This window comes from Armigeres subalbatus, chromosome 2, assembly GCF_024139115.2.
Source record: "Armigeres subalbatus isolate Guangzhou_Male chromosome 2, GZ_Asu_2, whole genome shotgun sequence".
Lineage (NCBI taxonomy): Eukaryota > Metazoa > Arthropoda > Insecta > Diptera > Culicidae > Armigeres > Armigeres subalbatus.
In genome coordinates this window covers 329,033,572-329,054,030 of record NC_085140.1, presented here as the reverse complement: position 1 = coordinate 329,054,030, position 20,459 = coordinate 329,033,572, and the positions used below count along the sequence as shown (strand labels likewise).

Genomic DNA, 20,459 nt, shown 5'->3' with positions numbered 1-20,459 from the left:
AGTAATTCCTTAAAGAATTTCTTCGGAAACTCTAAGAAGATTCGTTTGGTATTCTTTCGAAATTTTCCTCTGGAATTTATTTAGAACTTTCTCTAGGAATATTTTTCTGAATTTCCTATAGGAATTCCTTCGGACATTCCTTCGGAAATTCCTGTAGCAACTCTTTCAGAAATTCCGACAGAACTTCGAAAATTTCTTTTAAAACTCTTTAAGAATTCTTTCGGGAATGTCTTCAGAAATTCTTTTGGGAAATCTTCGGAAATTTCGTTTGTTACTTCCTTTAATTTTTTTGAACCGTTCTTTAAGTGGTTTTTTAAATGAAAATAAGTTTAACACTCAAATACCTTTGGGAATTTCTTTTCTTCTTCTTTCTTTTTCTCCAAATTAGAATTCTTTCCGGAATTATTCCTGTATGAATTTTGAATGGTTTATTGAAGGAATTTTCTAAGGACCTCCTGGAGGAATTTCTGGAAAAAAATACCTACTGGGGGAATTTTCGACTCAATTCTTGAAGGAATAATCGAAAGAGAACCTGAAAAGATTTTCTAACAGAATTTTTAAATTAATTTCAAAGAGGTGAACCAGTCAATGTCTGAAAACCTCTATAATAAATTTGGTTTGACTCTTTCTGTCTTATAAAGCAGCTAAAACGTTGTTGCGTCTATTCTCCGACATTTTGGTGTATATTTCACTTTCTTCAACGATTTAGAGGTTTTGTTATGTTTGTGTCCTGTATGACAATAGAGCTAATAAACAGGAAGACTGTCGCTGTCGTCACTGGCGAAACATCTTTTGCTGGCGGGGATGGGGTGCTAAATGTCAACAAAGAAAAAATCAGTACGTTTTGACAGATACATATGTACCCAACATGTTTGGGAACGAGAAAGGAAACCTCGGCGAAAACCATCCTCTATAGATTACTACCTCTATTTGTATGACATAACGTCGTGAATTAACAGTGGCGTACCACTAGAGTTCACAAGTTCACTTTTTTTGCAGTGGCTTCTGAAATGTTTATTGATGTTGGTCAAGTTATATCCCACCTACACTTTCGAAAAAAGCTTCTCTGAATTTATCGCGCACTAGTGATTAATTGACAACGTTATGTCATACAGGACACACACACATATACAACAAAAAGTAGCCTCTAAGTCCCTGACGAAGGTGAAATATACACCGAAACGTCGGAAAATAGACGCAACAACGTTTAAGCTGCTTTATATGACTGAAAGAGCCGATAATAGTCAAACAAAATTGATCACAACAGTCGAAAGTATCACATCAACTCTATAATAAAGAATAAAAAAATATTAAATATATTTCTGAAGGAATATCCGAAAGAATTCTGAAAGTAATTTACGAAGAAATATTTAATGGATTTTCCGAACAAATAGTTATTGTTATTTTTTTTACACAGAAATTCCTATATTTCTCCAGGAATTTCTTCGAAAGTCCGGAAAGTAGTAAAACAAATGCAGTTTTGGCTCTAGAATCAAGACTACATAGCAAGAAAAACTCCCAAAATATCGAGATATTCGGATATTCTCAAGAATTCTTTGCGAATTTACTGCACGAGTACCTTCGAAAATTTCTACAGATTTTTTTCATAAATACCTTAAATAATTCCCTAGGAAAAATATTCAGGAATTAATTCGGTAAGTCATCAAGAAACTCATTCTAAAATACCTTCAAAAACTCCGTCAGGAATACGACCGAGAATTTCTTCAGGAAGTCCTTTGAAAAAAATCTCCACAAATTAAACCAGGCTTTTCTTTGAAATTCCCCTCCGGAATTGCTTCGGAACTTCTTAGGACCTTATGAAATTTCTTAAGGAATTCTGGAAATTCCTTCAAAAATTCTTATAAGATTCATTCTGACCATTCCATCAGGAATTCCTTCAGAAATTCTTTTTTGGAATACTTTTAATAATTTCTACTCATGTAGATGGGTACACTTCCCCACAGTTGTAATGGATTCGACGTGTCCCTCAAAAAAGCCATCCTTCGGAAAGCTCAAAAAGGATTGCGAATCTATTTATTAGTCTGTTTGATTACAATGCTAAAAGGATATTCTTTCTATCCCGTGGGCTTCGCGTAAGTGTCTCTGCTTACGAATCCGCCACCTTCGTTTTTTGCCCTTACACAGAAGTGCATTGAAAGCTGAATGGTAATTTAATTCGATTGTACTATTGGGTGGAGCCGCATGCAGAGCAAGACTCAAGCCAGGGTGATGGATAACAACATACATACTTTTAAAAATTTCTACAAAATTCCTTTGGAAATTATTTTAACAATTCCACTGGAATGCTTCCAGGTATTCCATAAGACATTCCATTCCCTCGGAAATTAATCTAGTAATTCCTTCGGAATTTCCAACGCCATTTCCTTCCAAAACTCGAGGACGAATTTTCAGATATCTCCGTAGAGCAATTTCCAAAGGACCTCCTAGAGGAGTTACCGACATTCTTAAATTTCTTAAAGAATTTCTTTGGACCTTCCTCCAAGAATTCCTTCAGAATTTTCTCCAGAGATTCCTTCAGAAAATCCTCCAGAAATTACAACGGAGATAAATCAAGAAAATCCTCAAGGCTCTAAGAATTTTCTTCAGATATTCCTTCAGAACTTCCTCCAGGACTTCCTGAAAATTATTTAAAAAAACCAAGAAATTTCTTTGGAAATTGTTTATCAAAATAGATCGAAGCATTGTTTTTTTTTTTCAGAACAATTCTAGCAATTACAAGGAAGAGTGAAGGAAATGTTTAATCGGGTCACGTGCCCCATCGTGCTCCAGCTCCAGAAGTCAAAAGATCAGTTTTGCACTCGCATATCATAAGGCTAATACAATGATACTCCATGCCCAGGGAAGCTAAAAAAAATCGTACGAGACTGGGAATCCAAATCCAACATTCATTATGGTGTTGATTTGTAGCCGCGTTTGTAAGCACTGGACTAATAATTAGGATATGTAACATTCAAACATTTAAAAAGATGATGAACCACCCAATGCGACCAGAATGAGGTTATTCCACATGAAGTTACATATGAGATTAGATTTGATTTATAGATCTGTAGCCAAAAAGTTTTTGGATGACCTAACATTTAACACGCCAAAGCGGGTAAAAGTGACAGGGATAAAAGTAAACAAATCTGCTAAAGGTAAAATAGCTATTTAATTAATGCTTGATAGGTTGCCTTGGTTTGGCAGATGCGAACGCACTGCATAATGTGATTTTTGTGTTGGCCAAACATCGGCGTGAAGTACGAAATTCGGCGGCGTGGAGCCAACCGGCGTATGGCGCGCCGCCGACACCTTGACCGGCGTCGGCGTACGTCAATAAGTGTCGGCGGCGGCGGCGTGGCGCGGCGGCGCACAGGTCTATGCGGGACCGAAATCCGTACAGCACCGAAATCCGTCCACCTCATGAGATATCAATAAATTAAAGGAGGTTAAAGGTAATTAATGTAGGAATAATAAATCTTATCCTGTTCAGATACTTGACAGTATGCTTCTAGGGCATAGAATTGAAAAGAAGGCTTTGAAATTAAATTTAAAAAAATTAAAAACAAATCTCCACCCACAAAACGCGGAGTTCGTGCCGCCATTTTGTTTCCGGGTAGAGCATAATTGCACCAAAAGTAACTGTGTTTTAATTGCTAATTGCAAATCATTACATAAGATAAGCGAAATACAAATCGAAGGGATCGCTTCTCAAGGTGCGTATCGAACTATTTACGGTGGTAGTTTAGTCAATCAGACTGTTTCAATTTAAATGTTTAGTTAAGAAATAGCTGTACGGATTTAGATCCTTTGATTCGAAATCCGTCCACGGTGGACGGATTTCGAGTCAGGAGTAGTTGATTTAATTCATTATTTTATCATGTATTTCGTAGTTTTAATGAGTAAATGTGAAACACTTCAAAAGTAGAAGCCTTCATGCGCCTGTGTCAATGAAAAACGTTTTATTTAAATTCGATTCCTATTTTCTAATGACTTTTTCATATACTAAGGTGCTTAAGTGTACGGATTTCGATGCCCCACGGTACGCGAGAACTAATTTGAGAATAAATCAAGGCGAAATGGGTCGGGTCTGCTAATTTAAAATAAAAAGTAGATATAAATTAAATTACAGATCATTCAACGGCCTGATATGTGCCCTTATTTAAATTTCGATAGCTGTATGAAACATGATAACAAAATGAAATGGATATAATTGAACTCAAATAATATCTTTGTGCTCACGATTGATAACAGACCGGCCTGAATATATTGTTTAAAAAATCCCAAGCAACACACATGTCGAGACCGATTTGCGATTCGGTCCCGATGTTACAAACAAATGTCTGTGACTCCCATAGGACCAGATTCAGTCACATAGAAGTTACTGCAACCGAATCTAACTGAATAGTGCTACTAGGGATATGTCTCATTTTTTCGGGCATAACAAATCCATAAAAAATCATAAATTTCCAAATCATTATTCAATTCATCCAATAACTTTTATGTTTTCTTCTACTTTTTTCCTCAAGAGAAATCCTTCTAGAATGCGGCGCTACAATCAAATCCACAACCGACAGCCAGATTAAAAAAAAACAAACCCAGAAAATGTCGGTTTGGTTAGCATATAAGGACGAACTTCCAAGTTTTTTTTAAAATAATTTACCGAGTTTTTTTTAGGAATTAATTAAGAGTTAAGAGTACCGAGAGTTCTAACATTTATTAGAAATATAGGGTTATTGCTCCTTGAATTCATAACATGTACACATATTAATAAGTCTAGAAACCGAAAAATTGGAGCGTAATTTGCTTTGTTTCTAATTTTTGTGTGATTTTTTTCAGCAGTGTTAGAGGGTGTTTGATAAAACGTTTTGTTCTCGCTCGTTTTATGTTGGAGACCATATTTTATACGCTCAGCTATGTAAAACAAGTGGAAATGCATCATAAGAACCGGTGCCCCCCGCAATTGGGAATTTTTGAAACATATTTTTCAAAAATCATGAAATTTGTCATAGCCCCCCGAATCAGTTCATTATCGTAACAGCTTCCGAAAAATGGTATGCTACCTATCGAGAGTGTATACGAGAGTGAATTATTAATTTATTCTCCTTTGGATTCAATCAATCAATAGAATGCATTAAAGCATGAGATCGTTTAAATTCAAACGTAGCTCCAAAAATAACTCAAAGCAAAGTTTCACGCGCATTTCGAAAAATGGGAAAAGTTATTCTTACACAAACGCCTAAATGGCGAAAACGCCCGAATGTAACAGATGCCCGAATTCCATTCACCCAAATTTATCAAATGCCCAAAAAGACCATTCTCCCGAATGTACCATTTGCCCGACTAAATACTCGAACAGAATAAATTTTTTAGAAGTATGATTTCTTATTATTACTAAATTAGTTGAATCAAAGCACAAAAGTATATGATTTGTTTCTTATTTTTGTGTTTTTTTTTTCATCATGGAGCACACATATTTAGCAAAAATAAGCAACAAAATTGGTGCTCTTATTTGTTTCTCGATGTATATATGTTCAGTGGGATGTAACACGGAAAAGTTCCCCTATTTGTCTGAATGAAATGAGTTTTCTTAATTTACTAAAAATAGTGAATGTGTGTTTAAAATTTGACTTAGTTTTAAGGCATGAATTTACAATCATTTTAGTGAAGCCGCAAAACGGCAACCCACATATTATTTCACTGCAAAACATGTAAATATGTAGCGATAAACACTTCCTGTATTATCAGAAAATGATTCATTGATACAATTTGACGGTGCAACATGTCACATTTGTGTTAGTGTTTACTTAAAAACCAACAAAGTGTTCTATAATGCTGATGGTCTGTCTATTCGTGTCATTATGTTACAACGATATTCACCTCGTATCATGCCGCCTGCGGCCGCTGCACCGCCCGTCATCATCGCATCGCTGCCGGCCATTTTGCGGCTGCTGAAATGCGCCATGTCGACTGGTGGCGAGTGGGCGCCATCCCGGTCGACCTCGTCGCCACAGTTTCGCCCCACTAGCGAGGCGTAGCGAAAATGGTCGTACCCGCTGTCGCCCCCCGCGGACGCCATCAGCGACCGATTGTTGAATATCGTTGTAACATGCTGAAGATAGTGGCCACCTTGGGGAAGAATGGGAGAAGAACAGAAAAAGGGGGGTAGTCTTTAGAAATTTGGTTAAATTTTGCGGTTACTATTTGGAAGTGGGTAAAACTGGGGCAAGTTGGCAAATGTGGGGCCAAATTCGCCAATGATACGTATTAAAATGTTTGGTTTACAGCATTTGAAATTTATGAAAATATGTTGTTTTCTTTTTCTCATACAATAAAATGAGTTGATCATTGAAGTAATGTTATTGAATCGGATCCATCCGAAATAAGGTTATATTACCTGACAGGCAAATTTATAAATAGGCTAAAGCTTTCCTACAAACCCGGTAAATCGGTGGTGATGAATGAGAATAATACAGGAATAACCGTCTTGGAACAATGAATTTATTGCACGTATTTGGTTTACATATTCCATTACTGATTTATCAACATTCATATCATGTCAGGTGAGCTATTGTTTGAAGACCATTAAATTCGTTGTTGCATTTTTCAATCACCGATTAGTGCTGATATGAGGTACGATAAGCGTTTTTCAGAATTACTCACCGCATTTTTTAAACTCCGCTGTAGTCGTAATGATTCACTGAATAACAGTTGCAAAAGTATTTCAATATGCAATAAATAGCTGTCCCGTATATTTGGTAATTGGATTACTCTATGTTTTGCTGATTACGTGAAGTAAGGTCTACAAACAGTCTCTACCTTGAAGCCAAGCATCCTAACGAATATATTTTGAAGAATCAGGTGAAAAGAAGCACAATCAATTTGAGGAATTCTCCGGAAAGTGTGCTCCCGTTCTGATGAAAGAGAACTTCACACGGTACACCATATTGGGCGGTACTTTTGATCCCAAATTGATCCATCAAATGTGCTAACCACTAATGCCTTTCGGAAACAGTCCGTCCACCGCACCGCACCTTTCATTAACGATGGAAACAATCCATTAACGCATTCCCGCGAGAACCCTTTTCACACCAGGCTCCTGTTTCGTTCCGTCCACTATAATGCTAAACACCGGTGGCTTGTTTGATATGGGAATCCGATTGAATTGCGGGGCCTTCCTTAGCTTAGCGTTAAGACGCACATCCACTAAGCAAATCATGTTAAGGGTAGCTGAGTTCGATGTGGGAATTTTTGGACCATATCTGAGACTTGCTAGTCATGTCATTGCTAGTACGAGATCTTTTAACTATTCACAATGGAAGTGCTCAATGAACGCTAATCTATACAAGCCGGGTACGGGGTATATAATATCATTGAATACCACATCTCTTACACATCAATAATCATAGATAGATCTAAACATTCAAATTTCGTTCGATAATCTTTCAAAATCCTGATTAGAAAGTTATCTTACTTAATTGGGGCTACTTTCTCAAAACAGCCTGAACTGCTGCATAACGGATCCAAATCAAACGGTAGTCGAAATCATTGAAGTTGCCCTAACGAGCTCGGAAAACCAATGCGCGCTCGACATTTTTTTTTTCATTTTCTCAACTTTATTTTACAATCGATCACTCTTCGGTGCGCCTTCTTCAGTTCAACCGGGCAACCGAAATGCTCGCCTGTCATAAATACCAAAAGCCATAAAACTTTGAATCGCATAAATTAACCAGCTCACGTTCGGAAAGAAACCGGGACCTTTTTACGCATACACAAAGCCAAAACAAAAACCCCCGGTAAACCGTAGTATAAAATTCCGGCAACATCGGCAGCTTGGGACAATGCGATTGGTTCACAGCCAGCTCGGACCAACACGCGGTAAGAATGGCATCCGTCACCAAGGCAACGAATCGTAGCAACCTCGTCGCTGCCAACTGGAACACATAAACTTTCAACAAACCCCTCAAGAAGAGCGAATAATAACTAAACGGGAACGAAGACACGTCCAAAGAAATAAACCCAAAGAAGCTTATTAAAAGAAGTGGGAACCAAAATGAAACGCCGTAATGTTGCATGCTACATTCATAAAGAGCTGAACTGAAGAAAAGTTTCACGCAGCACGCGGAAGGAAGCAAACGAACCGTGAGTCACTACTTGGTCTAGATAGTTAATAACACAAAGCATGCGAACCAAAGTTGGCCAAAAAACGTGGCAAGGTTGGGTCACATACCACCGGGTTCGACGGGGGTGAAGTCTTGCAGCGATGGCGCCGAGCAGATGTTGATCAGGCCTACGTGTGGAGGAAACGGTTAGGCATTGTTAATATTTTATTCCAGCGGAAGTTGTACGGAAACTATGCGTCATGCAGAACAGATAATAGGGAAAATGACAATCAGCAAGCAAAAAAAAATCAGTTCACCACTTAACAATGCGCGAAATGGGCTAATACTCGGGGAAGACGCGCGTCACATTACCATTACGGATTTTTTTACGAGCCCACTCGCACGCGTTTATGTGTGTTTATACTCACGTCGTTAATTTACACCTACCGTCGACGAGACACTAAAATTGCAGTAAAAAGCGATCACAACAAAGCGAAAGCAAAACCAAACACACATAAACGCGTCGTCGTTTGTTGACACTGGCAATTAAAACCTATAATTTGAATAATAAAAGAAAACTTGCGGCGTCATCGCGAAAAATTGCTGACTATGCAGCCATACCTACGTACGTAATGTTTGCCATTTGAAATTCTCAGTCGAAGTTGGGAGCAAGTCATCGAGCATCATGTATGACATAACCCTCATCTTGGTTGCCTTGAATCCAAGCCATCCGAAGGGCGTGTCTCCATGGCAACGTCGATTAATGCCGAAAATCCTACTCAAAGTCGGACAATGAAAACGCTTATTTATGTATTTCTTCCCAGGTTATCTTCTCCTCTCAAGCGGGCGATCACCACACTGGCAAGCCAAGTAGCCATGGCGACCGACACAAGATGGCGCGTTTCACTTTAAAATGTCAATCGATTTGGGCTGTGATTGTGCAACACTTTCGAGATCGAGAATAAATCACTCACAGAAACCGGTTTCTTCGGGACGGAAATGAAGTTCTTGCTCTTTTAATGTTTCTCAGGGGTTCGAACAAAACGGAATAGGCCTCGGCATGGATTAGGGTTGGATATAAAAGGAAGTTGATAAAATATAAAGCAAGAAACAAAAATTTCAAATCGGTTTAGGGTATATTCAAAGTTTATATTTTGAGTTGGGTTGGTATCAAGCGTGAACAAATATCTAGTTGATGCTTTTTAAAAAAAAAATCTTAAAATTTGGTTGGAATGTGTAAGTGCCGAGTTAGAAGTGCTGCCTAAACAGATCTTCTTTCTATTACTTTTTTCTGCATTTCAAGAAAAAGTTTTGAATGTTCAAATTATGTGGGATATAGCCTCAGATGTTGCCTTGAAACAAAGCGTGGAGGCGCGTGGTACATTGTCGGTAATATCACGAAAACGTTTGGCCTCGCAGAATCGTTAGATGTGAAAGTTTTCACATCTTCTAACAAGTTATTCTAAAACTGTTCCATTCTAACTAACGCTATTTTCTTTTAATGGTTTTGCTAAACCTACCACAAACAGGATTATTATTTTTTATTTCGAAACAGCTTGTTAACATATTTTAGTGTTAATCAAATAATGATAGAACACTTTTGCAAGAGCATTTACATATTTTTTTCGAACTCGTTATCTCAAGTTTATATATTTAAAACCTATTTAGAAAGTATGCTTGACAGCTCGACCCATTGTAAAATCAAGGGTTGTACACTATGCAAAATTATGAAGATTTTCGATCTCGAAAAAACAATATTCCGGTGCTTCGAAACTTATAAAATTTCAAATCAAACCTCAGTTTTTTTCATGAATCTGAAATGTAAACTAAATAATCATAACATCCATAAAAACCTAATTATGAGGGGATAACTTTAAGGCACCCTGGTGGATGTTATGGCTTTTCCCATATTTGTAAGGAACCCACACTGTGGATGGGTTGTGTATGAGGCTGTAGGGTTTCAAAGAAGTCTACGTTTTCTATGAAGAAGGAGGGAGAGGTGACCAAGAGTCGATATTTTATCCTTTTTTTTGAAAACCATAGATACAGCGGCATCATCGGCGTCACACTAAAAGTCATTTTAGCCAAAAGCGGGGAGAATCGGCGTCGCGATGTTGTTTATGTTCGATGAGTTTATTCCTTTGATTTTTATAAGGATTTTTCAAGAATTTTTGACAAAACTTTAACGGTATTTTTTTTTCAAATTTCTCCAGAAATAGTTAATGAACTGGAGTAATAGTCTAAATTTCGGCATAAAACTACCCTGGATTTGTACAGCAAGTTCTTTTTTGTCTTTTGAAACACTTTTCGATATTTCCACTTGCTCTTCTTTGGAGATTCCATTATAATATCTCTAGAATTGCCCGGAAAATTCATTGGATATTCTTTGGGATTTCTCCGGAAGTTCTAAGGGATTTCCAAATTGTAAATTCTTCGGAATTATTAATGGAAAAACTTCAGAACTTCAAAAAAAGATCTTTATAATTTTCGCGGAAAAGCCTTTGTAGTTTCCATGGGAAATTATCCGAAATTTTCACGAGAAATTCACAGATTCACTTTTAATATTACAGTCAAACCTCCATGAGTCGATGTTCTATGACTCGATATCGACTCATGGAAGCAAATTATTCCATATTAAAAATATTGTCTGGGTTACTGTGATGGCCCCTTCAAACAGCTTTCCAAGGATTTTCTTTTCTACATCTCAATATTTCCATGAGTCGATGGTCCCTTAGATATCGACTCATGGAGGTTTGACTGTATATCAACTAACAATTCTGACATCTACAATGATGGCTATGTAAAGATGTAGAAGTCTCTGCCACCTTTTCTATAGCTTAGAGTATCGAGCAAGTCGCGGACAAAAAATAGTGCGCGATGGATCGTATTATTGTTTCGATTGTAATATTGTTCATGGAAATATCGTGAGCTGTTTCGACCTTTGAACTACTGCCAGACGGTAAATCAGAGAAAAGGATTCAGTTGACGGACTTTGGTGAGATAGCCAAATTATGAGAAGAATGATTTGAAATTTTCTATCGCGAATCCCCAGTGGCTTGGTCATATTAATGTATAGGAGACAGTGATTGGTGACAAAATTCACAAGCGCCCAAATTTGATTAAATATCATCTATAATGTAAATGTAATTTATTTCAATGTTTTTTTTTAAATCTTAATATTCCCCTCCATTCATATTTTTTAATATTTTCTTAGTGTGCCGACAATTGACCACATTTTCCTAAATGACACAAAAACAAACTCTATCTGCAATAAGGGCAAGAGTTGTCGACATCTCAAAGTAATGGAAAACAGTGAGAACCCGCTCTCTGAAATGATAAACCCTCCACTTATTAGCTACTGTTGTTCAGAAGAGGGAAATTTGAAGAAGAGAACTCTCTTTTGCGACTTTCGGCTTTTTATCAGATGAAGCTGAATCAACATTTTACTAAATTATTAGCTAAATGCATCTAATTGATGGAAAAAATCAATCTCGGCACCAGCTGTTAGCTTATGCTTCTAATTTTTCAATTGTATACAAATATATTGATTTTATTGCATATCTAGTTGGGGAGATCCCCCTGCGCCGGATACCTCCCAATACCGGACGCTTCTCAAAACGACACTTGCAGAAGTTCCTCTACTGTCTTGAGACATAATTATGCAGTGCAAAAAAGCCATTTAATAATCCTTTACCATCATGGAATATCAGATACTCATGTTGTAAACTTTGTTCATAAATCCAGATAAAAAAATGCAATTGTGGTGCGAAATCAATGTCGGTATCCGGCTGCTGTCCCTCAGGTCCAGATAGCGAAATTTTTCATGTAAGTTGATAACCGTTTTTACATATATTTTGTTAAACTTACTTCAATTCAATTATTTCTTCCTCTCAAGCTTTCAGAAAGCCACAGAAATATGGTTTTTATAACAGATATATTCATTAGTGCAACTGTAACTATTTTAAATTAATTTTAAAAACTTAACAATTTCGTGAATTAAACATATTTTCGGGAAAAAGCGACATAAGCGCGGTCTTCAAATAGCAAAGATCACCTAATTCATATTAAATTAGTATGAGCAGACATTTTTATTTCGCGAATAGAAATCATAGCACCGAGAAATCTGCATCAAGCTGACCAAACCACGACAATTCCATGATTTTTTTTACAATTTTGAAGCGAGTTAATTTGCGGTTCATTGCAATGTAATCGTTGATAACAAACTCCATTTGACAGATAATCTGATTTCATTCGAGTTTGTGGGGTTATGCGATGTTAACAAAAATACGTATTCTGACAAAAAAAATCGAAAAAAATATTTTTGTTCGGAAATGATATTTTTTTTCATTTGTTTAAGAAACTGCATATGTATACGCACTTTGAAGGGCAATTATGGAGTACTGCACGCAGTTTTCGCACTGTAAATGTCCCAGGATGCTGAGTTTTGTCAAAAACTATACTGCCGCTAACCGCAAGTCAGTACCATCTGTATATGGATACCATATACAGATAAGTCTGACTTGCGGTTAGCGGTAGTATAGATCTGTATAAAAAAGAATCAAAAGTTTCGGTACCAATTTGCTCAAAAACAGTTTTTTGTTGTTTTCTCGGAATTGTGTAAAATGGATGTATGCAGTTTTTTAAAATAAATGATTCATGTGTCAATAAACGATTATAGTCGTGCTTTCTTAAGCGATGTGTGGTTGTCTGAGAGGAAAAATAAGTGCTCTGCAAAGTTGTTCTTAGGCTGTAAACCATTCCACCTATTCGTTTGGCTTTGGTTAAAAGTTCGATGGTTATTTTTCCATCGTGGTTTAAATTTTACTAAAATAAGTCTCTTTGAAAAAAGACACCGTAATGTCTCCCCTCCCTCAATTTTTTTTGCCCAAAAATAATAATTTAATACCAATAAAACTTCCAGAATATTTTGAGGTTTTTAAAAACATCCTTCAACAAATCCGAGGACATTTTTTGATTTTTTTTTTCATTCTAGTATTTGTTCTACATTATCCCACCCACTAGGACAAATTGGACAATTTTTTTAAATATTTGTATTGGCCTAACATTAATATCGGATTTTTAGCAGAAATCTGAAGAAAATTTTGTCACGAAAGTTAAAGGCCCCACCATTCAATTCTGTAATAGGATATATGTCATAAATGAATCGAATTGATGGGTGGAAACTAAAAAAGGGGAGTCAAATCATGCAATAGTGGACTGATTATGGGCAAAATAATGTTTGAGAATAGAGCACAAATCAATAGTTTATTATTGAAAATTATTAGATTTCAATACTGGTTTTGAATCTTAGATCAATTTACAATCGATTGATGACAAAATTATGAAAATGGTAAAAATGATCGACTTATTAGCCTCCAAAACTTATCACTTTTGCCTGACGGTCTCATTCTAGAAAAAATCTGAAATGTCTTTCTTGTCCGTATCGAAAACAAAGTCGCAGTCCTACGTCAAAAAAAAATTTTCGTAGTTTTAAAACATTTTGCCTTTCTCGCACGTAAGAGTTCTTTCTCAAATTAAGTAAGGCTAAATTTGAGGATTTTGGACCCCCACCCTCCATGTAACACTTTTTATATGGAAGATTTAATTTTTTTTGTATGAATCGTAACGCTCAACCTGACCCCCTCCCTTCCCTTACAGCGTTACGTAATTTGTGAAAGGCCCCTAAGAGTACGCGAAGGCTATCATATATACATATGTTCAAATATATGAGACCCAAAATGTTGAGACCCAATCAACTCAATTCGAAAAATTCAGGTGCAGTCTGCGCGTGCATGTGTGTGTATGTGCGGCAAAAAATCTACTCCATTTTTGTGCACTGCAGGATGACTGCTCTGATTTGCTCACAACAAGCATCCAACGAGGGAGAAATTCTGTTCTATTGTTTCCTATTTAAAAAAATAAGTCGATTAGGAATATGACCAAAATTACATTTTTTGGATATCTTGTACACTAAACGTATACGTAATTAACGATTGCAGCGTGACGCAATTTTACATCACATGAAGGAAATGTTTAGATTTTTTACCCATGTTTAAAAGTGAATTCTCATGAGGGCAATGTTTACAATTTTTATTATATGGAATTTTTAGTAATTATGCCGAGTAAAACTTAAGATGCGGAATTTTACGCTGTTCTACGCTGAAATGGTCCTATTCCTGGCAATTTTGCTATAAACTTGCATTCAATATTGACGATTGCCGACAAATATTGCCAACATTCAGGATATATTCCATGTGAAATTAGCCTGACAGAAGCGTTCCATTTATGTACATGTCAACGTAAACTTCAATAATGTTTTCTATCAGTGTATATGTTCGCTCAAAAAACAAGCTTTTTGTAGAAGACTGGAGAACCCACAGTGTTATATACGAATGGACTTAGTCCGACGAATTGGAATAATGTCTGTAAGTGCACCAAAAGGTTCGCCAATTTTACTCGCCTAAAATGCTCTACTCAAAACTGTGCCGAATTTAGCTCACTTTCAGTAGAAGTGGGACTTTGAGTAAAAGATACTAATCCAATGAAATGATGATTTCGAGAAAGTCCATCATTTTTTATACAACTGCAACTGGTGAGAAACAAATGTTCCTATCTATCCGAGTGCATTTCACAGCAAACAGGTTCCTAATTTCAGCGCAATTATCATTTTATTGAAGTATCTCTTACTTAATTTTTGAGTAGTTTCATCTTTTAAGAAAATGAGTCGGATTTCTACTCAATTTTGAGTAGTTCGTTTTTGGCGTGTAGGTATTTAACCTTAAGGACGATTTACTCGCTATAAGTTGCTCTCGAAAGGGCTGTTCCATTGTATTGCTCGCTTCAAGTTACATTCTACGGGGAATCACGGCTCATTATTTCCTACTAAAAATAGGCTTAGTCGGACTATGGGCCAAAAAGTTATTTTCAAAATACATTTCTACGCATTGAAAACTGCTGTTTTTACATTTCTTACAAACTTTCCACCTTTTTAATGTACGAGAAGGTAGGTATGTGGATTACGCCTTCATAAAATGTTGACATTAGGGCATACCAAAAATAATAGAAAAAATATTTTGCGCCTTTTAGTGGAATGCCTTCTTTTGTTCACTTCATCTTATGACAAGCAAAAATTATGTTTTTACTTCACTCGAAAGAACAACTCACCATGATAGTAAAAAAAACTCTTCCACACGATATAAATTATATAAAATGTTAGTTTTTTTTAATACGCATAAGAGTACTTAGTAATTAATTAATAATTAATAAGTCAATTAGCATTACAACCCTTTTAGCCTAGCTGTAAGATGCTACTAAGCAAGACTAAGCCGGTGGCTGGTTTTGTTTTTCGGTCTCGTTTAGTAAATCTTCTTGAGTTCCCTGGGCAAAGAACATCATTATGTTCGTATCATGATATATGAATTGGTAATTTGGCCTAGGAACCTCACAGTGAAGCAGGCAATGTCCCAGCGGGTGATGTTCCCACAAATAACAAGTAGAAACAGTTTTAGAAGATTTTAATCAGTGCTTGAAAAAAGAAGAATCAATTCTCGAGGAACCATTTGATGTCACTAAAATGTCTTAATTAGATAGTCCTCATTAGAATGCCCTGCATTTTTGGCTATTTTTCTATTAAATTGCATCATGTGCAATAAAAATAAGCTATTCTCTTACAAATTAGTTGTTGGACGAAAGCTTAGTACTGTACCTTCCAATGCCTTTAGATTAAAACTGATACTGATCCTAAAATTACTTCATGAGACTTGATCAAAACATCTAATTCTTGCTTGGATCAGGTTGTACGGTGTGAATTTAAGAATAATATATGTCTCAAAACCTTAACTACATAAATAAAACAGGAGCTAAGCTCTCGTCCAACTAAGCATATGCGGTATTTCGAAAAATTTCGTTTCAGGTGGTTCGAAACGAAATTCCGCGGAATTTCGCGGAATTTGAGCATGGCGAAATCTCATTTCTTGATTTCGTTTCGTTTCGTAAAATTGCAAAAAAATCGCTAGAAAAAACTAGCTTCTAACGAAATTTAACGGAATTCCGCGGAATTTCGAAACAAATTTAAACTTAAACCATTCTTTATATTATCAAAAATTTTGGCTGCGCCGCTGATCAAAATCGTTAAGAAAAAATTATTTTAAGCTTTTTTTAGTGGAATGTATTCAACTGTCTAAGACGAGTTTAACACTCTCCATTTTATTAAATTAAATTAATTAATTTATCAATATCAATTTTACCGCAGTTTAGTTCTTTATTGATGTTTTCTTCACAGAAATTGTATTTCCAGTGGTTTAGTTACTTATGGTTTGGGAAGCTAATCAATAAAATATTTTACATAATCTCAACTTCATATCAAATTTGAAAGAATGATCATATTACACTAGAGTGATTCAAATTTTGACTTTTTTGCTCCCCCATGCTTAAACGATTGCATTTGCCTTTTTATTAACCCATCTAAATTTTTAGCTAATTTGGAAGTAAATTGAGTGAGCACGCGCGGTTTGAAGTTTGTATGAAAATTGCTATGAAAACAGTAACTTTCATGGAAAACCGTTCCCCAACGCTTCCCTTTAAGCTCTAAAAACATATGAGTACATCGGCAACATAAGAAATTTACAAGGAAATAGGCCATTTTTGTTGCGAAACGATTTGATGATCACAAGAAAAGTTATTAGGGAAATACTGAATCGTGGGAAATTCAATTTAACACGTAAAAGAATAACATCAATATCAATAATGAGCATTTTTGTTTTCTTCATAACTTTGCTTCCAAACGAGAAATCGTTTCGCAACAACAACTGCCTTTCAGCTTGAGAAGTATTCTGTGTAGGCAATGTGTTGATTATATTTAAATAGTTCATGGGTGTCCTCGTGGAACGGTCTTCCACATAAGGGTCAGTTTTCACAGTAATTTCTATACAAACTTCAAATGACGTGTGCACAGTCAAATTACATCAAAAATTGCTAAAAATTTAGGAAGATTATTAAAATGGCAAATGCAATAGTTTAAGCATCGGGGGGCAAAAAAGTCAAAATTTGAATCGCTCTAATATTACACGTTCTAAGGCGCTTACACTGTTCGTGATAATTGGTGTGATCGACGGCTTATTGGACCTGAGCTAACCTTCCATTTCGCCCAAAGGTCGTCTTGTCAGGTCTGTTAAGAGACCTATCATTACTAAGATTTGGATTAGTGCGTTCTGAGCGAAACGATATCGCTTTAGTTGAACCAGTTTTCAGATTCATACAGAAACACCTTGCTAGAGGTTACCAGAGCCCGTAGTCAAATTCCACCACAAATCGCAGTGCTTCTGGTGACCCCTGAGACACACAAAATTTCAAAGCTTTTCAACATTTTATTAAATTATGTGTTTTCTGTTCAGCAAAGCATATTTTCTAGTAATGTTATAATTGTAAGTGTGAATGACAGATGTGGATACATAATTGAGTATCCCACTAAATAAAAAAAATCAAGCATTCATTTTCTAATTTTGAATTAGCTCAATACTATAAAACCACACCGACAAGACAATATGAAGTATGCTTCAGCATAATTACATTATTCTTAGGTGAACTAAGGTTTTAAACGAAATTTGCATCCGTATATGGAAAATCCCACAATTTCTATATTTTTATACTTACTGGAATAAAACTGATATAAAATTGATCATATTCGGAAGCACACGCTCCACGATGAATTTCTTTGAAAACGGCACAAATGCTGGCCTTATCGCCTAAGGTATATGCGGCAAGAATGCGATGATTTATCACCGACTGCCTCTTCTGTTATTTTAACTCTATTGGTCGCAAAACAGTAATTTGACTTCGAAAAAGTGAAATCAGAATTGCGTACATAGTAAAACCAATTTATTAAAAATTTCGCGGAACAAAAATTTAAATTTCGTTTCGTTTCGAAAAATTTCGAATTAAATGAACCTTGATTTCGTATCGTTTCGAAGTCTCGAAAGTAAATCTATATTTCGTTTCGTTTCGATCCGAATCAACATAGACATTTTAAATTTCGTTTCGTTTCGTTTCGTTAGGAAAAAGTGTGTTATCGCATACCCTTACGTCCAACTATTAACGTGTAAAAGAATGGTATATTTCTATTGTGCGAGAAGTGTAAGGATCACGACATAAGAGAAATATTTTTTAGGATATTCAAAAAAGCTCCTTCTTATTTGTTGATTCAATAATCTAAATCAAATTGCGAGACCAATACTGATCAAATTTTTATATCAAAATATTGTAGATAATCTTTCCAATAAACTTAAGATAAAATAGTTATAAGAAATTTAATTAAAAAATAGGATGTTTTGTCACTAGAGATAAACCAGCCTCAGGCTGATAAAGAATTGTAGTATAAAGATGCTTTGTAAACTTTAAAAACGACGATTTCATCTTTGCTCATAACATCTTACACATTCAATGCTAGGCACTGACTTATGTACTTACTCTATGCTTTAATCTTGCAAAGTACGGAACATTTATGAAAAGAACATTCATAAGTACTGTCACGCATTAAAGAATAGGAGCATTTGCAATTGATTCAAAAAAGGAAAATTAATTGATATTTTTGGTGGCAAAATACCATATTGGATTAAAAACTGTAGGTAACAGAACAGGCTGAAAATTAGCTTCGGGACAAAAATCCACCTGAATAAAGCCACAAGAAATTGCCACAGGGCTGTATTCACGAGAAAAAGACTAACCATCAAAAGCTAAAAACATGCGTTTCATTCACACAAATTATTGTATTTGTACTGAGAAATAAACGATACACATGCATTAAAACAGCTTTAATGTTCGAAAAATAGCTCACCTGGATTGGGCTGTGACTGGTAGGACTGCTTCTTCATCCACTCGAACGGACTTTTGACCGGCGTCGGCCGGGACGCAATCTGCGGCGACGACGACCCATTGGGCGCTCCCGGGCTGGACATATCGCTGCCGGAAACGGTAATCGGCGGCGACGGTATACTGTGCAGACCATCCGGGCAGTGTTCGCCGGCATTGTTGTTGTTGTTCGGACCCGGTGTCGTTTGGCCCAGGTGCAAGCCGCCGGGGCTTGGTCCGTGCGGCAGTAGGGACGTTTGCGGTGGCGTGGAAAAATTTTCGTGCCCACTCCAGTCCGGACTGGACTGGTGGAATACGTGCGGGTGTGGGTAGTACATTGGCTGGGGAGAGGACACTCCGTCGCCGATGAACTGCGGATGCGACGGCTGGTGCTGATAGTTCCCCGTGTACCAACCCGTCGAGGCGGAATACGGCAAATTTCCGCTGTGGTTCTTCGGGTACATCGCAAAGTGGTTGTAACAGGACACCATTTTAATAAATTAGATTTTTACACTTTTATCACTAGGTAATTCGACACCACACGGGTTTATCCGATTCGCTGTATCGTTTGCTGTTGATACATACTATAATCCGCTTTCCATCTTCACAATCAACAATCGTTTTTTTTTTCAACACAATATAATTTTCAGTTAGTTTTCAGGTTCACTTTTAATCACAACATATCAATCCCATGTAATCTTTCAGCGACACTTTGGTCCATGCGCTCTTTCCCGTAAGTACACTTTTTATAGTCAATCAAATTATTAAACGTAACAATCGGGCAATAAATAGGCTTTCGCACTGTTTAATCCGTGCCGCGCTGGTTTAGTGCGCTCAGAACCTTGAGCCCTAAAACACCACCAACATAGGTAGATCTAAATTGTCACTATGAATCAGAACTCGAATTCCTCCGGAGCACGAGCGAAGAACAACTTCACCCAACGAACCACGGTCTCAGACTGACGGGTATGATTATTGCCCATGTTTACTTTGCACTCGACTGGAGGCGTCACCACAGGCCTTTGTTGGGCCAATGAACGGGCTCCGGCAGACATTTCCCTACCTGGCAGCCAATCGCATGCGCGCTTTTTGTCCGTTCCGCATGTACGTTCAGCTGCTGCGTCGCTAGAGTAAGCAAGACAGTGCCGCCGCGTTGAGCGTGGGTCGTCTCTTGCTGGCAGCCGCGTCCGCTCATCACGTACGCCATTTGTGATAACATGCGACGCGACCATGGAAAACACTGCGGCGGTGGTGGCGTTTCACGACGGTTTCGCCATCCGCCGCCAAAAGGCTGACGTTTCATCAGGGACGTGTCGAAGTGGTCCAGAGCATTATGCTTGCGCTTGGATTCCAAATCGTGCAGAATTTAATTATTAAATTGAATTAAATTGTGTCTGATTAGGATCTTCACTGTGACTAATAATGAAGCGAAGTTTTAATAATATTCACAATTTCAACGGTTATCCTGTGGGATATCGGTTCACATTGTTCTACTAGAGTTTAAAATCTTCTGGT

The 20,459-nt window shown here is 36.9% G+C and overlaps 1 protein-coding gene across 14 annotated transcripts in view; it reads right to left on the bottom strand.

Annotated features, from left to right (window-relative positions):
• The window catches only part of LOC134212738 (homeotic protein caudal), a 58,040-nt gene that overhangs the window by 20,712 nt on the left and 16,869 nt on the right, over positions 1-20,459 (bottom strand). For 5 of the 14 annotated variants that reach the window (XM_062690846.1, XM_062690843.1, XM_062690848.1 and 2 more), the window contains exons 2-3: positions 18,931-19,686; positions 5,878-6,126 (exon numbers count right to left, since the gene is read on the bottom strand). In XM_062690846.1, coding sequence (XP_062546830.1) covers positions 5,878-6,126; positions 18,931-19,435 — 754 coding nt within the window. In that variant the 5' untranslated portion in view covers positions 19,436-19,686. Of the gene's footprint in view, positions 1-5,877; positions 6,127-18,930; positions 19,820-20,459 lie in introns of all 14 variants that reach the window. The other 9 variants (XM_062690850.1, XM_062690852.1, XM_062690853.1 and 6 more) reach the window with 5 other exon arrangements.